The 16,556-nt window shown below is 43.6% G+C and overlaps 1 protein-coding gene and 2 long non-coding RNA genes across 4 annotated transcripts in view; 2 read left to right on the top strand and 1 right to left on the bottom strand.

Moving 5' to 3' along the window:
- The first annotated feature begins 1,463 nt into the window (after positions 1 to 1,463).
- LOC127912925 (uncharacterized) lies at positions 1,464 to 2,993 on the top strand. Its single transcript, XR_008084128.1, has 3 exons — positions 1,464 to 1,599; positions 1,667 to 1,870; positions 2,847 to 2,993. It is a non-coding gene; the product is annotated as an uncharacterized LOC127912925 (long non-coding RNA).
- LOC127912930 (uncharacterized) lies at positions 1,971 to 2,725 on the top strand. Its single transcript, XR_008084137.1, has 3 exons — positions 1,971 to 2,005; positions 2,494 to 2,561; positions 2,629 to 2,725. It is a non-coding gene; the product is annotated as an uncharacterized LOC127912930 (long non-coding RNA).
- Positions 2,994 to 3,130: 137 nt separating the features above from the next.
- Positions 3,131 to 16,556, bottom strand: part of LOC118380729 (extracellular sulfatase Sulf-1-like) — a 111,934-nt gene continuing 98,508 nt past the window's right edge. For both annotated transcript variants that reach the window (XM_052484026.1, XM_052484025.1), the window contains exons 16-19: positions 12,871 to 13,013; positions 12,110 to 12,236; positions 10,556 to 10,589; positions 3,131 to 5,217 (exon numbers count right to left, since the gene is read on the bottom strand). In XM_052484026.1, the coding sequence (XP_052339986.1) occupies positions 5,184 to 5,217; positions 10,556 to 10,589; positions 12,110 to 12,236; positions 12,871 to 13,013 (338 nt within the window). In that variant the 3' untranslated portion in view covers positions 3,131 to 5,183. The remainder of the gene's footprint in view (positions 5,218 to 10,555; positions 10,590 to 12,109; positions 12,237 to 12,870; positions 13,014 to 16,556) is intronic.

Below are 16,556 nucleotides of genomic sequence, written 5' to 3'. Positions count from 1 at the left end.
GCTTAAAAAAAACAAACCATCTGTATGGTGTCGTCTGGGCAAGTTGTTAGCTGATGTCAACGTTGTGAACAGAGTGCCTTGTGGTGGGGTGATGGTATGGGCAGGCTTAAACTACGGACAATGAACACAATTGCATTTTATTGACGGCAATTTGAATGAACAGAGATACCGTGTCGAGATCCCGAGGCCCATTGTTGTGCCATCCATCCACTGCCATCACCTCATGTTCCAGCAGGATAATGCACGGCTCCAGACAACCGATTGAGCGATTCCATAATGTGTTAGGTCTGTCTAGGGTTTATTAAAATCCCGGTAAACCTCTCCAAAGTTCCCAGATTTTCCAGAAATTCTGGTTGGGCGGTAACTGGATTTCCTGCTAATTCCCTCCTGCTTCTGGTAATATTCCAACCCGGAATTTCTGGAAAACCTGGGAATTTTGTGAAAGTTCCAGAACTTTTGTGAAAGTTCCAGAACTTTTGCAACCATAGGTAGGTGTGTCAGCATGGTGGACGGGTTTATGATTGTATGAGGAAATTATGTTAGTTAAATAAGATGAAACGTCACCCCCCAAAATATTTGACATGTTTATTTCTTAAAACAGCTTTTTCTTTTTTAGGGGGGGGGGGCTGGTTTTGTGCACATATTGTAAAAATGTAAGCTTAAGGGACAATGACAGGCCAAACATACCCAGGGATATGTAATAGGATTGGGATGGGTTAAATCCTCTGGATACTTGCTCATACCACATACAGTATATACCTAGTACAAAACATTAACAACACCTGTTCTTTCTATGACATGGACTGACCGGGTGAAGCTAATTGACAAACACAGCTGAGGTGCTGCCCTGTTGCACCCTCTACAACCACTGTGATTATTATTATTTGACCCTGTTGGTTATCTATGGACGTTTGAACATCTTGAAGAATGATCTGGCGGTAATGGCCGTGTACTCTGGCCACCCCTCATAGCCTGGTTCCTCGCTAGGTTTATAATCTCCACCCGGCACAGCCAGAAGAGGACTGGCCACCCCTCATAGCCTGGTTCCTCTCTAGGTTTATAATCTCCACCCGGCACAGCCAGAAGAGGACTGGCCACCCCTCATAGCCTGGTTCCTCTCTAGGTTTATAATCTCCACCCGGCACAGCCAGAAGAGGACTGGCCACCCCTCATAGCCTGGTTCCTCTCTAGGTTTATAATCTCCACCCGGCACAGCCAGAAGAGGACTGGCCACCCCTCATAGCCTGGTTCCTCTCTAGGTTTATAATCTCCACCCGGCACAGCCAGAAGAGGACTGGCCACCCCTCATAGCCTGGTTCCTCTCTAGGTTTATAATCTCCACCCGGCACAGCCAGAAGAGGACTGGCCACCCCTCATAGCCTGGTTCCTCTCTAGGTTTATAATCTCCACCCGGCACAGCCAGAAGAGGACTGGCCACCCCTCAGAGCCTGGTTCCTCTCTAGGTTTATAATCTCCACCCGGCACAGCCAGAAGAGGACTGGCCACCCCTCAGAGCCTGGTTCCTCTCTAGGTTTATAATCTCCACCCGGCACAGCCAGAAGAGGACTGGCCACCCCTCATAGCCTGGTTCCTCTCTAGGTTTATAATCTCCACCCGGCACAGCCAGAAGAGGACTGGCCACCCTCATAGCCTGGTTCCTCTCTAGGTTTATAATCTCCACCCGGCACAGCCAGAAGAGGACTGGCCACCCCTCATAGCCTGGTTCCTCTCTAGGTTTATAATCTCCACCCGGCACAGCCAGAAGAGGACTGGCCACCCCTCATAGCCTGGTTCATCTCTAGGTTTATAATCTCCACCCGGTACAGCCAGAAGAGGACTGGCCACCCCTCAGAGCCTGGTTCATCTCTAGGTTTATAATCTCCAGGTTGGCACAGCCAGAAGAGGACTGGCCACCCTCATAGCCTGGTTCCTCTCTAGGTTTATAATCTCCACCGGCACAGCCAGAAGAGGACTGGCCACCCCTCAGAGCCTGGTTCCTCTCTAGGTTTATAATCTCCACCCGGCACAGCCAGAAGAGGACTGGCCACCCCTCAGAGCCTGGTTCCTCTCTAGGTTTATAATCTCCACCCGGCACAGCCAGAAGAGGACTGGCCACCCTCATAGCCTGGTTCCTCTCTAGGTTTATAATCTCCACCCGGCACAGCCAGAAGAGGACTGGCCACCCCTCAGAGCCTGGTTCCTCTCAAGGTTTATAATCTCCACCCGGCACAGCCAGAAGAGGACTGGCCACCCCTCATAGCCTTGGTTCCTCTCCACTGGTTTATAATCTCCATGATCGGCACAGCCAGAAGAGGACTGGCCACCCCTCATAGCCTGGTTCATTATGGAGTTTTATAGTCTCCACCCGGCACAGCCAGAAGAGGACTGCCCATCTCCCTCATAGCCTGGTTCCTCTCTAGGTTTATAATCTCCACCACGTGTTTGCACAGCCAGAAGAGGACTGGCCACCCTCATAGCCTGGTTCCTCTCTAGGTTTATAATCTCCACCCGGCACAGCCAGAAGAGGACTGGCCACCCCTCATAGCCTGGTTCCTCTCTAGGTTTATAATCTCCACCCGGCACAGCCAGAAGAGGACTGGCCACCCTCATAGCCTGGTTCCTCTCTAGGTTTATAATCTCCACCCGGCACAGCCAGAAGAGGACTGGCCACCCCTCATAGCCTGGTTCCTCTCTAGGTTTATAATCTCCACCCGGCACAGCCAGTCAGCTCAAAGAGGACACTCTTTGGCCACCCCTCATAGCCTGGTTCATCTCGAGGTTTATAATCTCCACCCGGTACAGCCAGAAGAGGACTGGCCACCCCTCAGAGCCTGGTTCATCTCTAGGTTTATAATCTCCACCCGGTACAGCCAGAAGAGGACTGGCCACCCCTCAGAGCCTGGTTCATCTCTAGGTTTCTTCCTAGGTTGGCTAATGCCTTTCTAGGGAGTTTTTCCTAGCAACTGTGCTTCTACATCTGCATTGTTTCTGCATGTTTCACCTTTAACAATTGATGTTTACAATCTGAAGTTTTAATTTGAGTGTAGTGGCCGGGTGTACTGTAGACCAATATGTGAAATAGAATAGTTACTGTAGCTATAAGAGTAAACATAACAACATACATAGTAAACAAAGTTAAATAATTATATTTAGCAAATCATTCAATTATGGTAACAATGTTCATTTTTGTCATTTTTTTTTTGTGTTGAAACTATAAACGGCCACATTCAGTGTTTCACTTGCAGTAGCAATTATCCATAAAATCACTGTGTTCAAAATGAAATACCAATGATCAGTATTAAGCATCGTGACACAATTGGGAGTTACACTGACCGTGTCCGAATACCTTAGTAGGTTACTTAAATATGCAATAAAATATATCGTTTTATAGTATGAGACGTTGTTGAAAATCGAGTGTACTTTAAATGCCCAGATCTCATACTCATTTGACTTTTGATGAAATAGAATTCGCAGCACACTATTGAGGAAGCGACGCAGCTCTTTTCCCCACGTGTTTGACAACAGCTGATAATCAGAATAGGGGATGCGGAACAAGTGTGATTGCGCAGTCGATGACTCCTTCTCAGTATGGATGAACAGTACGTTGATATTTGTTGCTTACTTTGTACATTCTTACTAAACGGTGCGTTTTAATTAGCATGTAGTACGTTTAGTACACAATGTTTAGTTTAAGTAGTAGGCAAGTCAGATTTCGGACACGATCAGTGACTACAGACAACGGTCAGTTCAAGGGAAAAGCTGAATGTTTAAAGTGCGTTTAGGGTCAAACTGTTGGCATCATCTGAGTGATGATCGGTCTAGAGATGACTGAGGGCGGATTCAATCAGATCGCGCTTTATCGACAATGAGTCTTTTAAAAAGGTAATGCTCCCGCATTCACAGGCAAACGCATTCACAGTGAACACTGCAAATGTCAGCTCAATCGGAAAATTACTTTAAATGTCAAGCACTCTTTAACACGGATCTAACGCAGATCAAATCGCGTCCCGGCCTGAGTCTGTGAGCATTAGCCAACTCCATTGTAGCACACCAAGGTGTTAGCATTAGCCAACTCCTTGTAGCACACCAAGGTGTTAGCATTAGCCAACTCCCTTGTAGCACACCAAGGTGTTAGCATTAGCCAACTCCATTGTAGCACACCAAGGTGTTAGCATTAGCCAACTCCATTGAAGTACACCAAGGTGTTAGCTAACGCCAAAAGACAACTATAACCTTCAGACCAGGAAATGGTTTCACCATTCTTATAACCTTTAATATATATATATTATTAAAATGGTCAACTGTGTTATTTTGGACTTGGATCTGAATTAAAATCAATTAAAAGTTGAATTCCCCACATTTCAATCATTTCTGCTGTGTTAAGGATTTACATTTTTTTTTACAAAATATATATTTTGAAAAAACAGAACACTGTAGTTTTTCCAATAATAATAAATGAAAGCACCTGTGAAAAAACAAGAATAACTTTAATACTCATTAATAATACAGCTCTAACTGACTGGTGCTGAAATCATCGTCAGCCATCTTGGCTCTCCATCTCCCCCAGTTTCTGTGTCTCTATGGTGACCACCAGGCTGCCCAATGGCAGGTCAGCACCTTTAATTTGTCTGTATGTGTCTCACTGGGTGTGGTTGGAGGAGGGCTGAGGGGATTGGCCCAAGGGAGTCTACTGCATCTCTACCTGTTACTGTTGGGTCTGGAGGTGCTGGCCCACTACCAACCCAGTCCCCTTGGGGGCTCCCAGTGATAGTGTTGGAGGCCTGTATTGTGGGCTTCATTGTCTGTGGGGAGAGGGGGAGGTAGCCTTGGGCCTCTTCCTCCCAGCTCCAGTCCCTGGATGAGGCTTCCTCCCAGCTCCGTCCCCCTCTCCAGGTCATTGTGTCACACCTCCTTCTCCGTCAGCCCGTTGTTCCTGTTGCCACTGAAGACCAGCCCCGCCTCCTCGCTGTCTAGCCCCTCCTCCATCTGATGGGCCACTCACGGCCCCCTCTGCACAGACGCCGGGTCATCCTTAAAGTCAAGCCTTTTGGGGTTTTGGTCGTCGTCGTTGTTTTTCTCCGGTTGGTCTAAAAGGTGTAGCAGAAACATTATCAACGTCCTTCTGGAAGATGTGCCAGTCGTCCTGGGCTGTAGTCACCTCCTCCTCCGTCATGTTGGGCAGCTTAACCCGCTCGTCCGTCCCAGACTGGCTGAGTGCTGTGTGGGTGGGGGGGTGGGGGAGGGACATTAGTACCAACATTAGTACCCAGTCCAACATTAGTATCCAGTCTAATCCAGCCCAACATTAGTATCCAGCCCAACATTAATATCCAGTCCAACATTAATATCCAGCCCAACATTAGTATCCAGTCCAACATTAGTATCCAGTCCAACATTAGTATCCAGTCTAATCCAGTCCAACATTAGTATCCAGTCTAATCCAGCCCAACATTAGTATCCAGTCCAACATTAGTATCCAGTCCAACATTAGTATCCAGTCCAACATTAGTATCCAGTCTAATCCAGTCCAACATTAGTATCCAGTCCAACATTAGTATCCAGTCTAATCCAGTCCAACATTAGTATCCAGTCTAATCCAGTCCAACATTAGTATCCAGCCCAACATTAGTATCCAGTCCAACATTAGTATCCAGTCCAACATTAGTATCCAGTCCAACATTAGTATCCAGTCTAATCCAGTCCAACATTAGTATCCAGTCCAACATTAGTATCCAGTCTAATCCAGTCCAACATTAGTATCCAGTCTAATCCAGTCCAACATTAGTATCCAGTCCAACATTAGTATCCAGTCCAACATTAGTATCCAGTCTAATCCAGTCCAACATTAGTATCCAGCCCAACATTAGTATCCAGTCCAACATTAGTATCCAGTCCAACATTAGTATCCAGTCCAACATTAGTATCCAGTCTAATCCAGTCCAACATTAGTATCCAGTCCAACATTAGTATCCAGTCTAATCCAGTCCAACATTAGTATCCAGTCTAATCCAGTCCAACATTAGTATCCAGTCCAACATTAGTATCCAGTCCAACATTAGTATCCAGTCTAATCCAGTCCAACATTAGTATCCAGTCCAACATTAGTATCCAGTCTAATCCAGTCCAACATTAATATCCAGTCCAACATTAGTATCCAGTCTAATCCAGTCCAACATTAGTATCCAGTACAACATTAGTATCCAGTCTAATCCAGTCCAACATTAGTATCCAGTCCAACATTAATATCCAGTCCAACATTAGTATCCAGTCTAATCCAGTCCAACATTAGTATCCAGTCCAACATTAGTATCCAGTCCAACATTAGTATCCAGTCCAACATTAGTATCCAGTCCAACATTAGTATCCAGTCTAATCCAGTCCAACATTAGTATCCAGTCCAACATTAGTATCCAGTCTAATCCAGTCCAACATTAGTATCCAGTCTAACATTAGTATCCAGTCCAACATTAGTATCCAGTCCAACATTAGTATCCAGTCCAACATTAGTATCCAGTCTAATCCAGTCCAACATTAATATCCAGTCCAACATTAGTATCCAGTCTAATCCAGTCCAACATTAGTATCCAGTCCAACATTAGTATCCAGTCCAACATTAGTATCCAGTCCAACATTAGTATCCAGTCTAATCCAGTCCAACATTAGTATCCAGTCCAACATTAGTATCCAGTCTAATCCAGTCCAACATTAGTATTCAGTCCAACATTAGTATCCAGTCTAATCCAGTCCAACATTAGTATCCAGCCCAACATTAGTATCCAGTCCAACATTAGTATCCAGTCCAACATTAATCCAGTCCAACATTAGTATCCAGTCCAACATTAGTATCCAACATTAGTATCCAGTCCAACATTAGTATCCAGTCCAACATTAGTATCCAGTCTAATCCAGTCCAACATTAGTATCCAGCCCAACATTAGTATCCAGTCTAATCCAGTCCAACATTAGTATCCAGCCCAACATTAGTATCCAGTCCAACATTAGTATCCAGTCTAATCCAGTCCAACATTAGTATCCAGCCCAACATTAGTATCCAGTCCAACATTAGTATCCAGTCTAATCCAGTCCAACATTAGTATCCAGTCCAACATTAGTATCCAGTCCAACATTAGTATCCAGGCTAATCCAGTCCAACATTAGTATCCAGTCTAATCCAGTCCAACATTAGTATCCAGTCCAACATTAGTATCCAGTCTAATCCAGTCCAACATTAGTATCCAGTCCAACATTAGTATCCAGTCTAATCCAGTCCAACATTAGTATTCAGTCCAACATTAGTATCCAGTCCAGTCCAACATTACATTAGTATCCAGTCCAACATTAGTATCCAGTCCAACATTAGTATCCAGCCCAACATTAGTATCCAGTCCAACATTAGTATCCAGTCCAACATTAGTATCCAGTCCAACATTAGTATCCAGTCTAATCCAGTCCAACATTAGTATCCAGTCCAACATTAGTATCCAGTCTAATCCAGTCCAACATTAATATCCAGTCCAACATTAGTATCCAGTCTAATCCAGTCCAACATTAGTATCCAGTACAACATTAGTATCCAGTCTAATCCAGCCCAACATTAGTATCCAGTCCAACATTAATATCCAGTCCAACATTAATATCCAGCCCAACATTAGTATCCAGTCCAACATTAGTATCCAGTCCAACATTAGTATCCAGTCTAATCCAGTCCAACATTAGTATCCAGTCTAATCCAGCCCAACATTAGTATCCAGTCCAACATTAGTATCCAGTCCAACATTAGTATCCAGTCTAATCCAGCCCAACATTAGTATCCAGTCCAACATTAGTATCCAGTCCAACATTAGTCCATCCAGTCCAACATTAGTATCCAGTCTAACATTAGTATCCAGTCCAACATTAGTATCCAGTCTAACATTAGTATCCAGTCCAACATTAGTATCCAGTCCAACATTAGTATCCAGTCTAATCCAGTCCAACATTAGTATCCAGTCCAACATTAGTATCCAGTCTAATCCAGTCCAACATTAGTATCCAGTCTAATCCAGTCCAACATTAGTATCCAGTCTAATCCAGTCCAACATTAGTATCCAGTCTAATCCAGTCCAACATTAATATCCAGCCCAACATTAGTATCCAGTCCAACATTAGTATCCAGCCCAACATTAGTATCCAGTCCAACATTAGTATCCAGTCTAATCCAGTCCAACATTAGTATCCAGCCCAACATTAGTATTCAGTCCAACAATAATATCCAGTCTAATCCAGTCCAACATTAGTATCCAGTCCAACATTAGTATCCAGTCCAACATTAGTATCCAGTCCAACATTAGTATCCAGTCCAACATTAATATCCAGTCTAATCCAGTCCAACATTAGTATCCAGTCCAACATTAGTATCCAGTCTAATCCAGTCCAACATTAGTATCCAGTCCAACATTAGTATCCAGTCCAACATTAGTATCCAGTCCAACATTAGTATCCAGTCTAATCCAGTCCAACATTAGTATCCAGTCCAACATTAGTATCCAGTCTAATCCAGTCCAACATTAGTATCCAGTCCAACATTAGTATCCAGTCTAATCCAGTCCAACATTAGTATCCAGTCCAACATTAGTATCCAGTCAACATTAATCCAGTCCAACATTAGTATCCAGTCTAATCCAGTCCAACATTAGTATCCAGTCTAATCCAGTCCAACATTAATTAGTATCCAGCCCAACATTAGTATCCAGTCCAACATTAGTATCCAGTCTAATCCAGTCCAACATTAGTATCCAGTCCAACATTAGTATCCAGTCTAACATTAGTATCCAGTCCAACATTAGTATCCAGTCTAACATTAATATCCAGTCCAACATTAATATCCAGTCCAACATTAGTATCCAGTCTAATCCAGTCCAACATTAGTATCCAGTCCAACATTAGTATCCAGTCTAATCCAGTCCAACATTAGTATCCAGTCTAATCCAGTCCAACATTAGTATCCAGTCCAACATTAGTATCCAGTCCAACATTAGTATCCAGTCTAATCCAGTCCAACATTAGTATCCAGTCTAATCCAGTCCAACATTAGTATCCAGCCCAACATTAGTATCCAGTCCAACAGTAGTATCCAGCCCAACATTAGTATTCAGTCCAACATTAGTATCCAGTCCAACATTAGTATCCAGCCCAGTCCAACATTAGTATTCAGTCCAACATTAGTATCCAGTCTAATCCAGTCCAACATTAGTATCCAGTCCAACATTAGTATCCAGTCTAATCCAGTCCAACATTAGTATCCAGCCCAACATTAGTATCCAGTCCAACATTAGTATCCAGTCTAATCCAGCCCAACATTAGTATCCAGTCCAACATTAGTATCCAGTCCAATCCAGTCCAACATTAGTATCCAGTCCAACATTAGTATCCAGTCCAACATTAATATCCAGTCCAACATTAGTATCCAGTCTAATCCAGTCCAACATTAGTATCCAGTCCAACATTAGTATCCAGTCTAATCCAGTCCAACGTTAGTATCCAGTCCAACATTAGTATCCAGTCTAATCCAGTCCAACATTAGTATCCAGTCCAACATTAGTATCCAGTCTAATCCAGTCCAACATTAGTATCCAGTCTAATCCAGTCCAACATTAGTATCCAGTCTAATCCAGTCCAACATTAGTATCCAGTCCAACATTAGTATCCAGTCCAACATTAGTATCCAGTCCAACATTAGTATCCAGTCTAATCCAGTCCAACATTAATATCCAGTCCAACATATCCAGTCTAATCCAGTCCAACATTAGTATCCAGTCCAACATTAGTATCCAGTCCAACATTAGTATCCAGTCCAACATTAGTATCCAGTCCAACATTAGTATCCAGTCCAACATTAGTATCCAGTCCAACATTAGTATCCAGTCCAACATTAGTATCCAGTCCAACATTAATATCCAGTCTAATCCAGTCCAACATTAGTATCCAGTCCAACATTAGTATCGCCGACACACAGACTGACAGATGTTCTAATAGACACACAGACACACAGACTGACAGATGTTCTAATAGACACACAGACACAGACTGACAGATGTTCTAATAGACACACAGACACACAGTCTGTCAGATGTCCTAATAGACAGCCCTGATGCATGAAGGAGTGGAGAGAGGGGCTGAAGACAGATCTGTGCCTAAACCAGAAGATAAAGACAGTTTTGTTCTGACGAGTAGTCAATCTGGATGAGAGTATCATTTTAAATGAACACAGTGTGAAGATACAACGATGACGCCCCCTCAGACTTCCTAGTGACGTGATGACAAGCTACTTTCAATTAAGAGGAAATCTAAAAATTGAGTCAACTAATCGATTATTAGTTAGCATAGTTTCCCAGGCATGCAGTCAAAAAAAACAAGCAGCTTCGAACATCTGATGGATTATTACAATATTCCCTATGTAGTGCACTTTAGACCAGAGCCCTAAGGGACCTAAGGGTTCTGGTCAAAAGTGCACTATATTGGTAATAGTGTACAGTTTGGGACACACACAGAGAGATCGTAAAAGAAGGGTGGATACCTGTGTGCTTCGTAGCTGTCTCCATCTTTACCTCCTGGTCAGGAAAATAAGAACCAATGTTAATAAAGAGATGTGTTGTGGGTAAGAAAAATAACAAATCATTCACATTGTAGATGTCTCTTCATGAACAGGACAAACCAGCATCTCTAGGCCCTAGAGGAGAACTGACGGTTCTGTTAGAGGATGGAGAGACGATGGAGGAGCAGGACAGGGCTCGGGTGGAGAGGATGGAGGGATATTTGATTGGGTTGCATGGGTAGATAGATGGTGAGATTGGGAAGGACGTAACTAGTGGGATGGTGTGAGTGTACAGTAACACACTGTAGTGTACAGCCTAACACTAGTGTACAGAACCACACTGTAGTGTACAGTGACACCCTGTAGGGTACAGTAACACCCTGTAGGGTACAGTAACACACTGTAGGGTACAGTAACACACTGTAGTGTACAGTAACACACTGTAGTGGACAGTAACACACTGTAGTGTACAGTAACACACTGTAGTGGACAGTAACACACTGTAGTGTACAGTAACACACTGTAGGGTACAGTAACACACTGTAGTGGACAGTAACACACTGTAGTGGACAGTAACACACTGTAGTGTACAGTAACACACTGTAGTGTACAGTAACACACTGTAGGGTACAGTAACACACTGTAGTGTACAGTAACACACTGTAGGGTACAGTAACACACTGTAGTGTACAGTAACACACTGTAGGGTACAGTAACACACTGTAGTGTACAGTAACACACTGTAGGGTACAGTAACACACTGTAGTGTACAGTAACACACTGTAGGGTACAGTAACACACTGTAGTGTACAGTAACACACTGTAGTGGACAGTAACACACTGTAGGGTACAGTAACACACTGTAGTGTACAGTAACACACTGTAGTGTACAGTAACACACTGTAGGGTACAGTAACACACTGTAGGGTACAGTAACACACTGTAGGGTACAGTAACACAGTAACACACTGTAGTGTACAGTAACACACTGTAGTGGACAGTAACACACTGTAGTGTACAGTAACACACTGTAGGGTACAGTAACACACTGTAGGGTACAGTAACACACTGTAGGGTACAGTAACACACTGTAGGGTACAGTAACACAGTAACACACTGTAGTGTACAGTAACACACTGTAGGGTACAGTAACACACTGCAGTGTACAGTAACACACTGTAGTGTACAGAAACACACTAATAGTAGTAGTACTGTAGTAGTACTCGTAGTAGTACTCTAGTAGCACTAATAGTATAACTGTAGTAGTACTAGTAGTATGACTGTAGTATCATTGTAGTATCACTGTAGTAGTACTAATAGACGTACTGTAGGATCGCTGTAGTAGTACTAGTAGTATCACTGTAGTATCGCTGTAGTAGTACTAATAGACGTGCTGTAGTATCGCTGTAGTAGTACTAGTAGTATCGCTGTAGTAGTACTAATAGACGTGCTGTAGTATCGCTGTACTAGTAGTATCACTGCAGTATCGCTTTAGTAGTACTAATAGACGTGCTGTAGTAGTATGTGTGTGTTTACCTGTTGTGTCCAGCCCTTTGGGTCGGGGGTTACACTGCTTGTGTCCCTGGCAGCTCCTCATCTCCATCAGCTGGGAATGGAGGGTGTTCAACACCTCTCTGTCCACGGAATACACCACGTTGGTCAACTATAAGACACACGGACACACAGACACACACACACAGACACACACACACAGACACACAGACACAGACACACAGACACACACACACGGACACACACACACAGACACAGACACACAGACACACACACACACGGACACACACACACAGACACAGACACACACAGACACGGACACACACGGACACACAGACACACACACACAGACACAGACACACACACACACACGGACACACACAGACACACACACATGGAGGCACACAGACACACACATAGACAGTCACAGACACACAGACACATACAGATACACAAACACACAAAGACACACACATGGAGGCACACAGCCACACACAGACACACACAGCCACACACAGACACACAGACACACACAGACAGACACACACAGACACACACAGATACACAAACACACAAAGACACACACATGGAGGCACACAGAGGCACACAGACAGACACACAGACACACACAAACACACACAGACACAGACAGCCACACACAGACACACAGACAGCCACACACAGACACACAGACAGCCACACACAGACTTCAATAAATAGTTTTCGACAGACAGAAAATACAAACTGCTACTGAAAGGTATCTGGAAGGGGAGGAGTCCACTCACCTGATAGGGGTCGTGGTTGAGGTCAAAGTACTCGAGGAAGCCCGTAGCGAACTCACAGAACAGGGTGTTGTGCGTTTCGTTGATGGTCCTCACGCACCAGTAGGTGTTGTTGTTGGAACTGGTGCAGGCACAGAATGCTCCCACTGGGGGATTAGAGGAAGGACAACAGGGTTAACTACTAACTAGAACAGAACCCTCCAACTAGAGGAAGGACAACAGGGTTAACTACTAACTAGAACAGAACCCTCCAACTAGAGGAAGGACAACAGGGTTAACTACTAACTAGAACAGAACCCTCCAACTAGAGGAAGGACAACAGGGTTAACTACTAACTAGAACAGAACCCTCCAACTGGAGGAAGGACAACAGGGTTAACTACTAACTAGAACAGAACCCTCCAACTAGAGGAAGGACAACAGGGTTAACTACTAACTAGAACAGAACCCTCCAACTAGAGGAAGGACAACAGGGTTAACTACTAACTAGAACAGAACCCTCCAACTGGGGAAGGACAACAGGGTTAACTACTAACTAGAACAGAACCCTCCAACTGGAGGAAGGACAACAGGGTTAACTACTAACTAGAACAGAACCCTCCAACTGGAGGAAGGACAACAGGGTTAACTACTAACTAGAACAGAACCCTCCAACTGGAGGAAGGACAACAGGGTTAACTACTAACTAGAACAGAACCCTCCAACTGGAGGAAGGACAACAGGGTTAACTACTAACTAGAACAGAACCCTCCAACTGGAGGAAGGACAACAGGGTTAACTACTAACTAGAACAGAACCCTCCAACTGGGGGAAGGACAACAGGGTTAACTACTAACTAGAACAGAATGCTCCAACTGGGGGATTAGAGGAAGGACAACAGGGTTAACTACTAACTAGAACAGAACCCTCCAACTGGAGGAAGGACAACAGGGTTAACTACTAACTAGAACAGAACCCTCCAACTGGAGGAAGGACAACAGGGTTAACTACTAACTAGAACAGAACCCTCCAACTGGAGGAAGGACAACAGGGTTAACTACTAACTAGAACAGAACCCTCCAACTAGAGGAAGGACAACAGGGTTAACTACTAACTAGAACAGAACCCTCCAACTAGAGGAAGGACAACAGGGTTAACTACTAACTAGAACAGAACCCTCCAACTGGAGGAAGGACAACGGGTTAACTACTAACTAGAACAGAACCCTCCAACTGGAGGAAGGACAACAGGGTTAACTACTAACTAGAACAGAACCCTCCAACTGGAGGATTAGAGAAAGGACAACAGGGTTAACTACTAACTAGAACAGAACCCTCCAACTGGAGGAAGGACAACAGGGTTAACTACTAACTAGAACAGAACCCTCCAACTAGAGGAAGGACAACAGGGTTAACTACTAACTAGAACAGAACCCTCCAACTAGAGGAAGGACAACAAGGTTAACTACTAACTAGAACAGAACCCTCCAACTGGAGGAAGGACAACAGGGTTAACTACTAACTAGAACAGAACCCTCCAACTGGAGGAAGGACAACAAGGTTAACTACTAACTAGAACAGAACGCTCTAACTGGAGGAAGGACAACAGGGTTAACTACTAACTAGAACAGAACGCTCCAACTGGAGGAAGGACAACAGGGTTAAATACTAACTAGAACAGAACCCTCCAACTGGAGGAAGGACAACAAGGTTAACTACTAACTAGAACAGAACCCTCCAACTGGAGGAAGGACAACAGGGTTAACTACTAACTAGAACAGAACCCTCCAACTGGAGGAAGGACAACAGGGTTAACTACTAACTAGAACAGAACCCTCCAACTAGAGGAAGGACAACAGGGTTAACTACTAACTAGAACAGAACCCTCCAACTAGAGGAAGGACAACAGGGTTAACTACTAACTAGAACAGAACCCTCCAACTGGAGGAAGGACAACAGGGTTAACTACTAACTAGAACCCTCCAACTGGAGGATTAGAGAAAGGACAACAGGGTTAACTACTAACTAGAACAGAACCCTCCAGTGTAGTAACAGTGTAGTGTTGGCGTATTAATGGTGTAGTGTTGGGGTAGTAATGGTGTAGTAACAGAGTAGTGTTGGCGTAGCAACGGTGTAGTAACAGTGTAGTGTTGGTATATTACCGGTGTAGTAACAGCGTAGTAACGGTGTAGTAACAGTGTAGTGTTGGTATATTACCGGTGTAGTAACAGTGTAGTAACGGTGTAGTAACAGTGTAGTAGCGGTGTAGTAACAGTGTAGTGTTGGTATATTACCGGTGTAGTAACAGTGTAGTAACAGTGTAGTAGCAGTGTAGTAACGGTGTAGTAACAGTGTAGTAGCGGTGTAGTAACAGTGTAGTGTTGGTATATTACCGGTGTAGTAACAGTGTATTAATGGCGTAGTAACGGTGTAGTAACAGTGCAGTAACGGTGTAGTAACGGTGTAGTCACGGTGTAGTATTGGCATATTAACAGTGTAGTAACGATGTAGTGTTGGTATATTACTGGTGTAGTAACAGTGTAGTAACGGTGTAGTAACAGTGTAGTAATGGTATATTACCGGTGTAGTAACAGTGTAGTAGCAGTGTAGTAACAGTGTAGTGTTGGTATATTACCGGTGTAGTAACAGTGTAGTAATGGTGTAGTAACAGTGTAGTAACGGTGTAGTGTTGGCATATTAACGGTGTAGTAACAGTGTAGTAACAGTGTAGTAACATTGTAGTAACATTGTAGTAACAGTGTAGTGTTGGCATATCAACGGTGTAGTAACGGTGTAGTAACAGTGTAGTGTTGGCATATTACCGGTGTAGTAACAGTGTAGTAACGGTGTAGTAACAGAGTAGTGTTGGTGTAGTAACAGTGTAGTAATGGTGTAGTAACAGTGTAGTGTTGGTATATTACCGGTATAGTAACAGTGTAGTGTTGGTATATTACCGGTGTAGTAACAGTGTAGTAACGGTGTAGTAACAGTGTAGTGTTGGTATATTACCGGTGTAGTAACAGTGTAGTAACGGTGTAGTAACAGTGTAGTGTTGGTATATTACCGGTGTAGTAACAGTGTAGTGTTGGTATATTACCGGTGTAGTAACAGTGTAGTGTTGGTATATTACCGGTGTAGTAACAGTGTAGTAATGGTGTAGTAACAGTGTAGTAACGGTGTAGTAACAGTGTAGTGTTGGTATATTACCGGTGTAGTAACAGTGTAGTGTTGGTATGTTACCGGTGTAGTAACAGTGTAGTAATGGTGTAGTAACAGAGTAGTGTTGGTATATTACCGGTGTAGTAACAGTGTAGTAATGGTGTAGTAACAGTGTAGTGTTGGTATATTACTGGTGTAGTAACAGTGTAGTGTTGGTAGTAACAGTGTAGTAACAGTGTAGTGTTGGTATATTACCGGTGTAGTAATGGTGTAGTAACATTTACATTTAAGTCATTTAGTAGACGGTCTTAACAGAGTAACTTAGTAACAGTGTAGTGTGTATATTACCGGTGTAGTGACAGTCCAGTGTTGGTAACAGCCATAGTAACAGTGTAGTGTTGGTATATTACCGGTGTAGTAACAGTGTAGTAATGGTGTAGTAACAGAGTAGTGTTGGTATATTACCGGTGTAGTAAAAGTGTAGTAATGGTGTAGTAACAGTGTAGTGTTGGTATATTACCGGTGTAGTAATGGTGTAGTAACGGTGTAGTAA

Source organism: Oncorhynchus keta, chromosome 28 (genome assembly GCF_023373465.1).
Source record: "Oncorhynchus keta strain PuntledgeMale-10-30-2019 chromosome 28, Oket_V2, whole genome shotgun sequence".
NCBI classification, from domain to species: Eukaryota; Metazoa; Chordata; class Actinopteri; order Salmoniformes; family Salmonidae; genus Oncorhynchus; species Oncorhynchus keta.
The sequence above is the reverse complement of the archived record's forward strand: the minus strand, read 5'-3'. Positions and strand labels throughout refer to the sequence as shown.